The 15,902-nt window shown below is 37.9% G+C and overlaps 1 protein-coding gene across 1 annotated transcript in view; it reads right to left on the bottom strand.

Moving 5' to 3' along the window:
- The window catches only part of nfic (nuclear factor I/C), a 79,532-nt gene extending 64,779 nt beyond the window's left edge, over nt 1-14,753 (bottom strand). Inside the window, 1 exon segment of the mRNA XM_043247464.1 lies at nt 14,116-14,753. Coding sequence (XP_043103399.1) covers nt 14,116-14,145 — 30 coding nt within the window. The 5' untranslated portion in view covers nt 14,146-14,753.
- Between the last annotated feature and the right edge of the window lie 1,149 nt (nt 14,754-15,902).

Here is a 15,902-nt window from a genome sequence, read left to right as displayed (position 1 = left end):
GTAGAAGTATAAAAGAAGTAATTTTACCCCTCATAATTTGGTTCCATATCGCAGGTAAAATTGTAATTTTGATCTACGAAAAATTTGAACAAATGACACTGAACATTTTAGCTTTCTTCACGTATTACTTACTTATTATCAGGAAAAACTGAGCCAGGTACCTCTGGTTGAGTTGACATGAAATGATTTATTTTCTATTATGGACACAATCATTTTTATAATTCCATTTACCAATATTAAACACAACAGTATATCATAAAACACATCAATATCATAAAACAATACTCAAAATATTGCTATAGTAATACTTAAATTGTTAAAAAAATTATATTTGTGTAAATATGGTTTTGCAGGGTATAAATTTAGCTTCACTAATGCCAAATGTAATTACTTCACCATTTACAAATGCTAAATTACATTTTAAAATCACTGAACAAGTTTTAAACACTTATGTTTTTAATGTATTTCAAATAAAAGCATGAACTGAAATATAAAATATTAAAATTTCCTAAGAAATATTTTAAGAAATATTGCAAAAACTGCATGCACTGATTAAGTGTGCATAGTTAAAATAAATAAATAAATAAATAAAGTAGGCTATTACATAACATAACCGTATTTCACATTGACTTTAAGGTCTGGGGGTCTATTAAACATGTTTTACAGTATAGCTCTCCAGGAGTCCCATTAACCAAGTGTCTCAGACAGTTTGAGCAGCGGTTCCAGCATCGAGAGTTTTCCAGACTCATAGGGTAAATTAGAGCAGCAAGCTGTCTGGAAAATGCAATGCACCCACTCCACTTGAGCTATGACCTTTGCATGCCAGAACAATAGGCATCCATTATAGAGGATTAGAGAGGATCACTGGGTCACCTAAACTACAAACCCAATCTTTGCTTGAATCTGAATGTCTCTCGCTCTCTTTCTCTCTTCCTCGGCAGACAGGCCCCAGCTAACCACTGAGAGAAGCTTAAGCTTGGCTCATGCCTTCATTCGCTCTCAATAGCCATTTTACAAAAGGTCATGACCCCAGGATTCTCTAGTCAGACATACATGAAAACATCAACCTGCATTTGCTTGACAAATCTACTACCAACATCCAATATGCATCCAGTGTTTTAGATGAAACCGATTTGACTGCTAAAAAATAATCAGTGCTCACAAATAATCAGTTCAGTGTTCTGGGATTAGCTTATCTCAAGAATGTATTATGCCTAATGATAGCGCATTTTTGCATTTGCTGTCTGTGTTGATTCACTAGTGGCTATTTCACTAAAGGATTTATGCAAATCAGTTAATGCTGCCAAAATCTGTAGCATCGCTGCACCACTGTGATCCAAATACCTGAATCAGCTCTTAAAAATGCCATAAGTATGCTCGTCTACACCAACCATCTGGAAAAGTGCCCAGTTATAACATTCCTCGCCCTCAGTTGATCATCATTTGATGAATAAGTGCTGCCATGATCAATAGAAACATCTCTTTAAAGTAAAATTGTGCTTCTGTTTTCCCACGAGGCAATAAAAGAGCATAAAGACATCATTTACATATTTTTACCACTTACCTACATTAAATTTACATATGTTTTTGGTTGATACTTTTATCCAAATACCTTTAAAAAGGAACACTCCACTTTTTTTTTAGGATATAGGCTCATTCTCCAACTCTCATCACACAGCGCCTGAAAACAGCCAGACCCTTGCTTGCAAAGAGAGCATGTCTTGCAAGCTGGAGAAGTTGGAGAATGAGCCTGTTTCCAAAGAAAGTGAAGTGTTCCTTTAAGGTATGAATTTTACCATCTGCATGTTCCCTTGTTATTAAACTCAGGGCCTTGACACTGTAAGCAGCAAGTTTGAACTGGGCAAACAGGATGCAGAACTGGATTTTGAATGTAAACTAGCAGAATGAAATTGAACTGAAATAAATATATATGTATTTTTTGCAACATATATACAATTATATATTTGTGTGCGCGCAGCTACACCCTTATTATAAATATATAAATATAAATTTAAACTAAAATAAAATACCGAAATACATGTGTAAAAAAAAAAATTTCAGCTAGAAAAGGAAGGTCTGCCAAAAAGAATTATGGCTTGTCAATGGTTTAAAAGTTTTACATTTCAACATTTTACAGACAGATAAACCGTTAAATCTGTTTGAAATTTCAGCTAAAATTTAAAATAAAGTTCAAATTGGTTTCATTTGAATTCCGGAAATAATATTAATAATAAAAAAAAAACTTCCTTTAATTCCAATACAATTTCAATTCAACTTCCAAGTTCAAATTCCAACCTATTCAAAATGACCTATCTGTCAATTCAGATTTTTCTTAACTTTTGCATTCTAGTTAAATAGGAATGTGGGTGGTCAGTGAATTAGATGCAGGTTTTTACATTGCAGTGCTGCACACAAAAACAGTGTATTGAAATACAATAAAACAATTTTTCAAGGGGAATTTCTAAAAAACTGAAAACGCAGGCCCACAAGACCTCACAAAGCCTTGGGCATCACAATGTAACAAGTCCCAGGACAATGCCGGCAGTTGAACCGTAAAAAAGACGGTTGTGGATTCTACCATGTGACGTCTGTAAACAATGTCACCGTTACCTCAGGTAACCTCAGGATTATTACCCCTCTTGCCCTCACACAGTGCACTTAGGCCTCTATATCTCTACAAACAACCAAGCCACACCTCTCAGTTCAAGTGCATTATTACTGAACTGGACACACACCTGGTAAACCACCTGTTACAGTTAAGTACAACCAATCACAGAGCTTCAGTCTGAAGCGCTTAAACGTTTTCAATCAGGTTGATAGAAGTTATCTCGTAAAGCCGAGGCATGGCTCTCAGTGACTGCCATGCGACCGTAATCCCACAGTTTAAATACAGAAGAGAATGAGTGTATTTGGATACCATAATCCAGCTGTTTTGCTCATTTGGTCATCACACACAATCATTTAAGCACAGAATGCTTTCTTTAATTCTGTAACATTAATAATGATGGCCAGTGGGTGTGAATAAAAAAAGAAGGATGCACAATGCATCTGTTCCATATTGGTTATTTACCAAATATGTATTTGAGCATATTAATTTCTGAGAAAAAAAAAATTAAGTAATGTAATATGATCATTAGCTAATTTCCAAAATAGAACTTTGCAAAATCATTTCAATGGAAAAGAAATGTACTATTACTCCATTAATATTAAAGCAGATTCCAACTGTCTGAAAAAATTATGTTCAACTGATTGCTTTTATAATGTTAGAGGTATGCGTTTTACATTTTAGTTTCTATTGTACAGTACACCATGTGAATTTAAAAAGAATGAAAAATAGCATAGTATTTTAATACTAAAGGGGAGTTATTATGAAAAATGAGCAGCATGTACAACGCAACCTAACATAAGATCAAATATTCACCTTTCAAATAAGAGCCAGATCTATAGACAAACATGCTGATTTTACATTTTCCAACCATAAAACAACAGAACAATAAAAAAAACAAAAGCTCAGCATATACAAGCATATTAATTATGGATGAGTGTAAGACAACCAAATATGATCACATGTAGATTAGAGAAGCTCAAACGCTTTAGAGCAGGAATATGTGCAGCAATACAAAAAACCACTTTAAAATGTAAAACAAAAGATTGAGATTTTAATATAAATTTTTTTTTTGGGCTTATTTACCCATTAAACATTTGCTATGCCTGTATTACGATACATTAAACAAGCTTTTGTTTTATTGTAAAATGCGTCAGGGAAAGTTGTGTGTGTTTGGACAGTTTTAAACTGGATTTAAAATGAATTATTCACAAATAATGGGAAAGCAGGGACATATAGTTCCCAGAGGGGAAACACTTGGTATTATTTAGCCAATTTTTCCAAAACTTTAAATAAACATTGAAGAGGGCACATAATGGATAAACCTATGTGCCTGCCCTTATAACCAAATAAACATACAAAACATCGGCAAAACATTTCTGCAGTCTTCAGTTTTTTAATTACATTATTGCGTAATTAAATCAATTATTTAACAACAAAGGCACTTTGCGGTACCACACATCCTTCCATTTGCCAATGCAAGTATAATATCTCTTACATAGATAGCACTTTATAGGTACATTTTACTGAATAAATCATTGTTATAGGAAGTTTGTCTAAAAAAAGAGGCGGAGCTTAATTAAAGCACAATTGCACAAATGGGACACACCCCAAAGGTCACTAAGAATGGAAAAAGCCACTTAAAGGGAAACAGGTGATTCAACTTTACTAAATCAGAGTAGCTAATTAGGAAATGATGACAGAGGTGGGGTAGGCTGTGATGAGGCTTTCGCTCGGTCTGCAGGGTCTTGGACGCTGCCTGACCGAAACAGAGCAGGACTCGTTGTCTGTCTCTCTGTGGGTTTAATTACATTAGCCCTATAATTGAATTTAGCTGAGGCTTCGGCTCGCTCTCTAACAGCACGGTTCTAATCCTGGAGAATCCTGGGAAAACGAACTGGGTCTTCCCTCACGCACTGAATCTAGAAATCTTTTGGTCTCAGTGTGCCATGGGAGCAGATCAGATCTGAATATCTCAAATCAAATTAAAATCAACTTCCAAGCAACATAAATAATTTAACCGCTTAAAAAGGGGCAGTTACAGATCATTTCAATTATTTAAGAGCGAGAACTGAATTTCAGGCTAACTTTAATTCAGCCTAGTTGGCTCCTCTGGTAGGGGTGAATGGGTTAAACGTTTCTGTTTTTACTCCATGTTCTTACAAAGAAAATGCGTTTGATAATCCGACTTGATTTGTCTGATAGACAACAGGCTCTAACAGGCTTTCAGTCAGACTCTAAGACCATTAATTGTTCTTGTATCAACTACCTCACTTCCAATTAATCCAGATTCCTGTATGCCAGCTAAGATCCATCTTTGTCCTCGCATTGCCTTATTACAGAATAGCCCTAAAGCATTACTGAAAATAGCCGCTCTCACTCTCAAAGAAATACGACAGTTTCAACTCTCTCTAGTTTGCGTAAGAAGTGCCATTAGCAAATACAGCCGTTACACCAAATAAAAAAGCGCCTTTTGTAAAGGCTCTATTGAGAGCCACTAAAAAGTGGCCATTAGTTACAATACAGTGCAATCATTTTTTCCCACTTTAAAAGCTCCACAAATGGACAAAATTTTGGATAATTTCTTTGAAAAAAGGCAGTGTGATCTGTTGACGCCATTACATCACCGCGGACAACTTCATGGTAGTTGAACACAATGTTCTGATTACAAAGTATTTTTACAAATGGCTATTTGGGGAAAATGAATTTTAAGCAATTTGGTGATTTGGAAAGTAATAAAGATTAACATTTCATTTTTCAAAAGACCAAAAGGAGCCGATAGGAAAAGTTGTCAAAAGTTAATCCTGACTTTTTTTTGTCAAGTCAATATTTCACCTTAAGTTCGACGTGATATTTGACAGAAACCAGTACTATGCAGATGAATTCTGAAAGATGAACTCTGAAAGAGGTGAGGTGTCCTCAGAGCTACTGATTTTGAGACTATTTCTGAGACAAGCGGAAACTCTTTAACCTGGGCTCCGAGAGTGCATGAACTGAAACTTGAAGTCAGTGTTCCCCCAGCAACAAAGAGTGAGAGGAAGCCAAAACCTGCCTGACCCTTTTCTGACCTTGCACCACTCAAAAAAAAAAAAAAAAGGGATGACGATAAAGAGCTTTCTCTCCCCTACTCTCTGTACGCCTCTATCGCTCACGCTTGCTTTCTTTCCCCCTTGCTCTCCTCACGGTTACATTCAATTACATAACCAGCTAGCCTGCTAATCTCCATAATCCGAGTCATGCCACAACAGGGCCCCGTACAGAGCTCAAGAACAAAGCCTACACTAAAAACGCTCTCATCTTCCTCTGTCAGAGGCGAATAGTGGTGAACAATGCTTTTATACAAGCTGTATTAAATGTCATTTCCACACTCAGACAAGGCAAAAGTGACTGTCTTCTATCAGATGATACGCGTCTATAAAAAAAAAAAGAGGCCCTTTATAATTTCTCATTAAACTTGTCAGAAGGTCTTACAGCTTATAGGCCCAATTAAATAATAATTTGTTATAATGCTCCTTAAAATAGTCTTAAGTATCAAATTTTACCTATTAGCAATAGGCAGTTCATGGCTGTGACATATCTGTTTAATAAAAAGTTTGTTAATAATGCATTTAATAAAATAACATTTCTGTTTATTTAAATAATTTAATGATTAATTCCATTTAAGCCACGTGCCAAAACGTACTGTTTCATTAGGCAATACTTTGTCGACACACTAAAGATAATTGCCCTAGTCAAGCTTGAAATGAATGAAAAGCTTAAATTAATAACAAAGGTTTGGTGAATCATTCAGTTTTTAATACGTTTTTACATTCATTCATTGTTTCCCCAACCAACGTCATGTCAAGAACGCACTACACTCGTGAAAATATAAATGAAACCTAGCACTACTGTGGAAAGTAGTTAGTTAGTTCTGTAACAATTTGCTTACATTCCTCTTTTCTAAAAAAGAGTCACTATGGATTAGTGGCTGCTAAATGCATAAATGTAAATGTAATGTAAATTTCACACAGGCATCTCTTCAAATAACAAAAAAGCAAATGCACATAACCCATTATTAAAAGCAAATTAATAATAAAACATAGAATTAAGCTGAACTGACGGTTTACTCAAAGTACGAGCTGCGTAGAAAAGTGACTGCCCCACTTTTGCCATGTAGCAAGCCAGAGTCATATTAGGTCATAGCCAAGTGTTGACGTGTCCTCTTGCTTTCCCAGCTCTGCTCTGTTTGGCTCAGGTCCTAATTCATAGAGATATCTGTCTAGGCCTGTAGTGTGCAAACACATGCACACCCACATATGCATATACATATACATACATACACACACACACATTATATATATAAAATTTCCTTATCTGGCTGTACAACCATATTCATGTATATTCACTTCGCATAGTTTTTGGAGAGAAATAATATTTCAATTTCTAGTCAAATGTTTAATTTCTGAGCCATTAGCAAAAAAACAAAAACAAAAGAAGAGCAAAAAATCATGAAATGGTTCAAACTACACACCAATCGATAAGCAAATTTGGTTTTTGTTTTATTTGAAAATTTATTACTTTTTTTTTTTAATATATCCATCATTTATAAATATATAATTGGAAATATTGAAAACACAAAAAGCTAGCTATACAAATCAAACTTTGGTCAGAATTTGTCATACAAAAGCTTTCTTTCTCTTTTGTCCTTCCTCGAAATGATCCCATGCAGCTACATTCTTTTCTCCAACGCAGCCCTCAGATTATGATGAAGTGTTGCTCTGGTGCGTTTTAAAGCAGCTCCTGCCCTTTATCAAAATAACAAATTGATGTCACTGTATCCCAAAGTGCAAGAGCGGGAAATAATTTACCTATGATTTGACTTTAATATTTCTTTGTTGGAGAAGCACAAGCATTTTAACTCATATCTGGGCTGCATGCCTAGAACATGATTTTGAGTCCAGAGAGAGTGATAGAGAGACAGAGTTTCCAGTCTTGCCAATGCCACAAAGTCCAGCGGGCTATTCTTACAGCTTTCCCCATCTATCCGTCTCTCTTTGTCTTGTTTCTGGACACCAGGAGCTTTTCTCAGTGATGACAGCTATTTATGAGTTTATACGGCGTAATTCACTGCACAGTGGTCCAAAAAAGCTCTTTTACGTTCATGCAAGAATCACAAACAGATTCTAGTGTTTTGTCACCAAGACTCAGAGAGAAACGTTATCTCACAAAATCAGAACTGAAGAGTTTTAGGAGCTTTCGGCTCTGAGATAAGGTGATGGTGGTTTAACACTATAGTGTAATTGAGAAAGCAAGAATGCCACAAGTTTCTTTCTATTTCAAGTCCCTGCAAAACAAAATTAAATTCATTGCCACAGGTCATTATTCAATCGCATGTCAGCGAAACAATGAACAATGCATCAGAACCCCAGCGGCATACCTTGCAGGTTCTGTTTGCGCTGCTTTCTTACTATATCAGGATCTAGATCGTCCTTTTTCCCGAAGAAGGTGTTTTAACCTGCAGCTCGGAGTGAGTAGGCGGACGCATGAATCAGAGCTGTCAATAAAGAGACTGAGCGTACGTACACGTGCAGTGATAAACATTCTCATTATTGTCTTGGCTGAGAACTTGAAAGCCCATCAGGGAGGATACATCAACTCCCTGTAAAATAACACAACAGATTCTGTCATCTCCCGCCCCCACAACCCACCACACACACGTATTAATTAACGACAGCTATATGCTCAATCTGTGAAGATGGCATTCTTCTATCGCAATTAAATCTTTCTGACTTTACACATCTCAGAGCTTGGAAAGAACGTGATCTAAAAGCTCAGCTCCACACCAGGCCACAGGTCTTTGCATTCAATGCACAAAAAAAACCAAAAAAAAAAAAAACCAAGTCGCTTATCTTGCAGTATTGGAGAGTCTCCATTACACCACAAGATCTGTGGCATCTTCCTCCAGCTGCGGTCCAGACACACACACTTATATGGGGTGAAAGCTTGCTCAACAACCCTTTCAAACCATTTGCATCACAGAAGATCCTCTTGATGAATTACAGTTCATGAGGAATGCGTCCAGTGACATGCGTCTTTGCGCTTCAATTTAACATTCGGGTAAAGTTGTGGAACGTGAGGGGCAGAGGCATTATATTCAGTAATATTTACTCCCATTTCTCTAGGTTTACAGTACAAATTGGGTAAGTGTGGGAAAATGAAAGAAAAACATTTCTTTAAAGGCACTTAAGTTAACGATGCTCAATAAGTCCGTTCCCAACCATTTAAGCATTTGTCTAGAATCTGGCTATATGTCTGCAAATACTTCTGCGCCAGAAAATGTAAACAAGACATGAATTCGTTTTACAATAACCTAATGCAGTGTCCTGTCACCTATCGGGAATCTGAACCAAAGGTACAGAGCTCTCACCATGTCACCATCAATCAAAAAGAGAGCGTGTATCCATTCACAATTTCTTTACCTGCATCGTCACAAATGAGGGAATCGTATCGCGCAGTGTTCCAACAGCGGCTCTGGAGAGCAATGGAGAGGTGCAAATCAGGCACAGCGAGCTGCCTGCACAACTCGTGCAAGCAGGCAAGGAAGAGACAGCCAAAAAAAAAAATATCCCCCGCATCTGTTCAGACTCAAATACAGAATACGTTAAAGCATCCAAAAATGCAATAATTGCAGTTAATGCACAACAGAATTAACAATGAACTACATAACCAAGCTATTTTGGATTGCTATCTATCAATCGATTAAATATTTTTATTTATACAATATATTCGAAAATATTTGTTCCTCAGATCAGGGAAAGTACTCTACAGAACATATGCCTTTAATCTACAATACAAAAACAACACACAACGTAGTATTCCTTACATTTGGATAGTAACAGGCATAACCAAAAGAATGTAATCAAGTGTCAGGCTTGTGGCAAAAATCGAATCCGACTAACAAATGTGTGACTGGAAAAGCACCGCCACAGTAGTGGAGAAGCAGAGGTAGATTTAGAGATCTTTTAAATAAACAGCCCGCTGCACCCTGCCACGCCAGCACTGCTCTTCTTGATCGCCTTCCAGTTGGAAACATTTCTTAAAGCCTTCCCAGCAGAGCCGACTCTGCCAAGAGCGGAGGTTCTTCTGAAAATGACCTACTACTGTGACTCCAAACCCTGGGGCAGAAGACGAAAACTCTCTCCCTGCTGGAGAGAAAGCAGCAGCTCTGCCAGCATCTAAGCCAGTAACATACAGAAAATAAAAAATATAGATTTAAACATCTGCAAAGTTCGAAATAAAAAATGCTTTCTTGTCAGGTAAGAGCATTCTGCCTCTGACTCGAACTATGAATTATTTGATCTCTTCCAACACAGAGGTACTTGCGGAGCGGAATACAACGCATGGTGTCTGTGCGCGGTTGATTAATCTATTCCAGAGATTTGAGCCGTTTTTCGAGGTTCGTTTAAAAAACGAGACTCCAGAGGGTGATTCAGGCACTCGTTGGACCACATCTCATCTAGAAAACAACAAACTTCTTTTCTGCTGTAATACACTGGCATGGATGTGAGAGCGAAGCTACGGGCTCAGGTGGAATTCAAACACATCTTCATAAAGTAAATATTTAGGGTTGCTCACCATTCTCCCCGCAGAGGAACCTGGGTGTGATATGAAACGGAGCCAACCTTCCACAGACATCTCCAGCCCTGGCCACATGAAGTCCTCTACTCATGCCAAGAGCTCGGGCCTTTATAACTGAGGCTACTCTTTGTGCCCGACTCCCCTCCTCTCCTCTCCCCTCCCCTTAAAATCTCCTCGATGTCCTCTAATGAATATCAGCCACTAGGATCAACACATGAAAGCTAATGCTCCACTTAAGATTCTGACCCTTTTTTCCAAAACGCTCCCTGACACAAATAAAGCAACCGAATGTTTGAAAAAGTTGCAATAAATGCAGGCCGGATGGCAAGCGAGGAAGAGCGGGTGATCAAAACGGCTTAATTAATCTGTTAAACGTGCACATTGGGAGCTGCTGCACTGGGACGCGACCATGACTGTGCCACTCAGGGCTGTCAGACGAAAGTGGGGCATGCATTTCTGAGCTGAACGAAAGAGCAAACACTCTCTCCTGACAAAAAAAAAAAAAAAAAACAACCCTCGGGCGGGCAGGCACGCTCATGCACACACATGCGGACCGAGAGAGGACCGGTGGATTTACACCGCGGGGGTGTTCTGGGCCGTTTGAGAGCCCAGTAGCGGCACTTCAAACACAAAGTGCCTGACTATGGAGAGGGGTGGAGAACATTTCAGTGCTCATTACATCAGGACCTAGTTAGACTGGCTTGCCATGCACATGTAACTAGTAAAGATGAGCAAAACTTACATACTGATATGGATCGCGAAAATAAATAACAGACTACGCATGCATTCATTTAGAGAACAAAACATTTATATATCCAAATCATTTCAAGCTCAACAGAGAGAAAAAGAGTCTCGGTTCTGGAATATTTTACACGGAAATAAAAACTCTCTCGTAAAAAAAAAAAAAAAAAAAAAAAAACAGCCAATGCAGAGCAGGTCTCATTATCAGCACAATTTCAGACATTATAGTATTTTGTCGGTCAGTGCAGTTGGATGAGTGAGTCTCAGAAAGGGTCGGCGCTTGGATCGGCCGCCCTCTCCTTTCCCGGGGGGGACTAATTGCGGCTCTAACGGAATGAATCGATGAGGAATGGGGGCAGGACAGCATGTTGCCAGCTCAGGGGAATAGAGCCTCTCAGATCTCCCACTGATACTACTCTACACTGTTGGCAAATATGCTTTAAACTGGGCCTGCCCAACTATATACATTTGATCAGTGAATATCTGCATTACAAAAAACGGTAACTGGCCCAACACTACATGAGTTTGGTACATAATACAATTTACTGAAATAATGCACTAAAGTAGTTGTGCTTGCCCCCATATATATATATATATATATATATATATATATATATATATATATATATATATATATATATATATATATATATATATATATATATATTTGTGTGTGTGTGTGTGTGTGTATAAATATATACTGTATATATATGTAGTGCAACACTGCACACAATGTTTAAGCACACAATACATAAAAAATAAAAAGTGCATGTGTAAAAAAACACAACAAAAAAACAATTTCCACTAGCTCTAAAGTTTGAGGCAGTTGCTGCTCACTGCAGACAGAACTGTTATAATGACAGCATACGGATCAGGCTCTGAGCTTTGTGAAGCGCCTGTGCACAGCGAAGCTCCGAGCGAAAGGCCCCTCCGGCTGCCAGCGGGACTGCGGTGGAGTCTGGCACACGCCTCATCTGTCCCTCTCTCGCTCTCCCTCTCTCTCTCTCAGCCCAACACACTCACCCAGACTACGGCCAGAACCTCTGTGCATGCTGCGTGCTCTCCCTCGAACGCTGCAGGCTGCTACATTACATTATCCTATCAGCAACAACAGTGAGCCCAAAGAGGCAGTGGACATGCCGAGCGGTTACAGAGAAAACCAAAGGCCTCCACACTGCTGGCTCACAGTACGGCTTACACAACCCTGATCTGTAATGCAGCGGAGATTATTCCATTTCTAAATATTTATTGCAACCCGCGGATCAGATGCGACTTATAAATGTTCAGGTGGAGCACACTATTGTCTAACACGTTTTAGGATTTTAGATTTTTCAGCTAAGCGTGATAGTTCGCCTTTAGAATTCACTAAAACTGCATTTAGTAAAAAGTCACACAATTCGAAAAGTGGACTACAGTTAGGTCGTGTTTACACAGTATTTAATGAGTTTACTAATCAAAAGACTGAAACAAGCGTCGGTTATAAAGAACCAAAAAACACAGTGAGCACTGAAACATAGCCCCATCTAATTTATTTAATAATAAATTCAAGCGCTGGAGGGTGAGGCGTGTATTTGTACTGTTGCCTGTTTGAACACATTCACTAAGAGCTGAAAAGTACAATACATATTTGTGGGACTTAAAAGCCCAAATCCCAAAAGGTTTTCCAGGCAGTTATTCAAATAAAGTTTGATATGAACAACGAACTGAATTACACCACAAGATAAACTACAAGCAAAACGTTTGACGTTTACAAAAATAGCAGTTATTTACATATTTTCTGTGTCAAATTGACAGGTATAATGGTCTGTCTTTATGTCTGTCAGTAAGTATGGGCGTTTTTACGAATCGAGCGTATGAAACAACTTTCTTACTGAGCGGAGAACAAATTGCTACAATTGCTAACTTGCAACTAAGATGCAATTTTATATTTTAATTATTTATTTTTTATTTTTATATGATGTTTTTTTTCTAAGATAAAGTTAGACATTGGTTAATCAGGGGAGTGTCCTCAGTAAAAAAAGAACTGAAATTTAAAACAAACTAAAGCAAAATTATTTACTTTTGCTGTAACTTTCTCATCAAAGCCAAGGTCAAAGCAATCATTAGCCATCTAAAATCCTAGTGACTCATGTCAATATACAGCAAGGCAATATGAGACAGTAAAGTGACCTTAAAAACCCTCTGCGCCTGCCTCGATTCAGACTGCTGACAAAAATACTTTTAAAATACTATCCCGTTTACTTAAACCCTAGGAATACAGGGCATAAAGTCCTCAAATATTTTCTAACCGATTCAGCTATCACGAGCGAAATGGGATTCAAATAAAGTATGAAAAATTACAGGCAAAAGGCAGATGTCTGGCAAGACAGTGTTATTCTTTCCAGAATGCTGTTTATCTCTTTTTAAGTGACTGGCTGCCTAAAATTGAACAGACAAAAAAAATATATACGTTTCAGTGCCCATCTTTTTGCTATATCCCATAAACCGAAAACTTAAAAAGCGCACAAGAAAAAAGCTGGAACAGCAGTGATAAAGCCTGGTTCGTATATATCATTCTAAATCTCTCTTAAAAGTAGGCTACTGCAATTTTAGATATTTTGTAACCAATTAAGCCGTCAAAGTTGTAACAGTCTTGACACAGAATATAAACATTATTAATGCACTCTATTATGACTCTACGCATGAACTGAAGTAGTCCTGGTATATGTGCACATAGGTTAAACTTAACATTTCTTATACTCTCCAGAATACACAATGAGAGAGAGTCTATAATATAAAATAATAATAAAAGTTGTACTTCATCTCAACTATGACCATGTTGCCTAACTTTCTTCTCTGGTTTATGATTAAAACTGAAACAGAAGTCAAATGTCTAGTGAACACAAACTCCATCTTAAATACAACGATAAACAACTACTCAAATTACCTCGTCAAATTGATTTTCGACCTTGTGTTTACAATATAAAAGGTCAATTATAGAAATATACAACAATTCAATAAACTAATATGCACTTGAGGATACGGTTTAGTGTCGTATGAATGGATGTTAAATAGGCAAGGAGAAGCAGAGCTCTCAGCCCGCCCTTTATGAACTGAAATCTCGTCGCGGATCCGGAGCAATTCGTTCAGAAAGACACAAACAAGCTCTTTACCTGAGTTAGACAGAGAGGAGAATACATCATGTTGAAAGGGGAGCGCGTGACTTGAAATGTGGCAAAACACCGACAAGTTAGTGGATCATTTTTCACAGTTAATCATGGTAAGCCTCATCATGATTAACACTTCCACCGCCGCCACTTCTGACTTCCACTTCGAGTCCGTTAAATCAAGAGACGCCCGGCAAAAGAGAACGCGCAAACTCTGTACACGTTTGAAACCAAACTTTGCTGGCAGGAAAACGCGTGGGGTGCTGCAATCTGTTCCATTTAGGAAATGGTGGGAGAAAGAATCAAAGAAAGAGAAAATGAAAAAGAGGGAGGAATGAAATGACGTTATGAAAATAGCCCATCCCAAAGAAAGTACTTGAAGGAGCAAGAGAGGCTAACTCTGGTTTCCGATGTCCGTGGGCATCCGTTATATCCGTGAAATTAACAACAACACAAAAAAAAGTTATTTGCCTCGGTTTGTGAAGCTCGTGTGGTGCGAAACAAAGTGGCAAACGACTTTCTCCCGTGTTCGCCAGTGCGCGCGCACCGCTCTTCCCTCTCGCGCCGCTGCGGTTCGGAGGCAGAGACGTTCTGCGCGCTTCAGCCGCGCGCGTATTCCAAACAATTTTACTGCAACACGCACCGCTAAAGTAGCGATTAGAGCCAGGCTCGCACGGACATTGCGTCACAGAGAGCGCATATGCATGCGTCCATTCATGACAAAGGCTTATCGCTTCGTGTAAGTTGAGTGGATAAAAAAAATCATCCCGCGTAAAATACCATAGCCAGCTTATGCACATTTACAACCGCACATATAGATGTTTCAGGTAAACGAGGGAACGACTTTTCCGTCAGTCACTTACTTGACTGGAACGCGTCTATTTTTTAATAACCTAGACACGTGAAGTTCAATATAGTAGCGCGCTCGTTCGTCGTGTTTTACTGAAGCTATTTTCTTTTATATTGCATATTTGCCCGACCAGAAGCTTTTATAAAGTCACTGCAAGAAAATAACGCTCCTCGGTAACCATAATCACTGACTGTCCGCTGATGGTCAGTGGTAGCTTCCAAAAAACTATTGTGGATTTTTTTTTATTTTTTGCCTAAACCCTTGAAGAAATCAAGTTTCGCTCCGCTGGAGTGATCACACGGAGATTAAATAAACTAGGCGTCAATTGACTTAAAGTGTAAAACCAGGCAGGCTATTAAAGCGAATAGTGTAAACAACACCTGTTATTTCTGTTTAATATGCACTGAAGGTATATATAGGGAGAGAGATGCAACACTGACGTGTCAAAATATCATTTTGCCAATAATTAAGGAAATAATCACAAATATTTATCCTTATTTTTTCGGACACATATTAACATAGTGTTTTGTTTCGTTTTCAATGATAAAGATTTAAATAAGCTACAGCTACAATACGCACAACCACACGGAAAAAAATATAGCCCTAAATTTTAAAAGTTTTAACTTGTTTTACAAATTTAACGTAAAGAGACAAGAGCAGTGAAAGTTTTCCTTAAAGCACATAAACTAAAAATATCCCTGCAGAGAATAAATATTAGTGTATGAGATTATCATAATTAGTTGTTAATATAAGCGCAAATTGTCTGGCAACAGCAGTGACTAAGATTGCTGAATAAATTCCCTTAAAGGGCAGACGAGCCATTTCTTACTCTTAAAAAAAAAAAAAAAGTAATGTGGCAGTACTTTGTCACATGTCATATCATATTTTAAGACATAACACAATGCTGAAATCAATGTAGCGTCGTATTTATATAGCTTACTCA

The sequence above is a fragment of the Puntigrus tetrazona genome, chromosome 8 (assembly GCF_018831695.1).
Source record: "Puntigrus tetrazona isolate hp1 chromosome 8, ASM1883169v1, whole genome shotgun sequence".
Classification (NCBI taxonomy): domain Eukaryota; kingdom Metazoa; phylum Chordata; class Actinopteri; order Cypriniformes; family Cyprinidae; genus Puntigrus; species Puntigrus tetrazona.
This window is presented reverse-complemented; position numbering and strand designations above follow the sequence as displayed.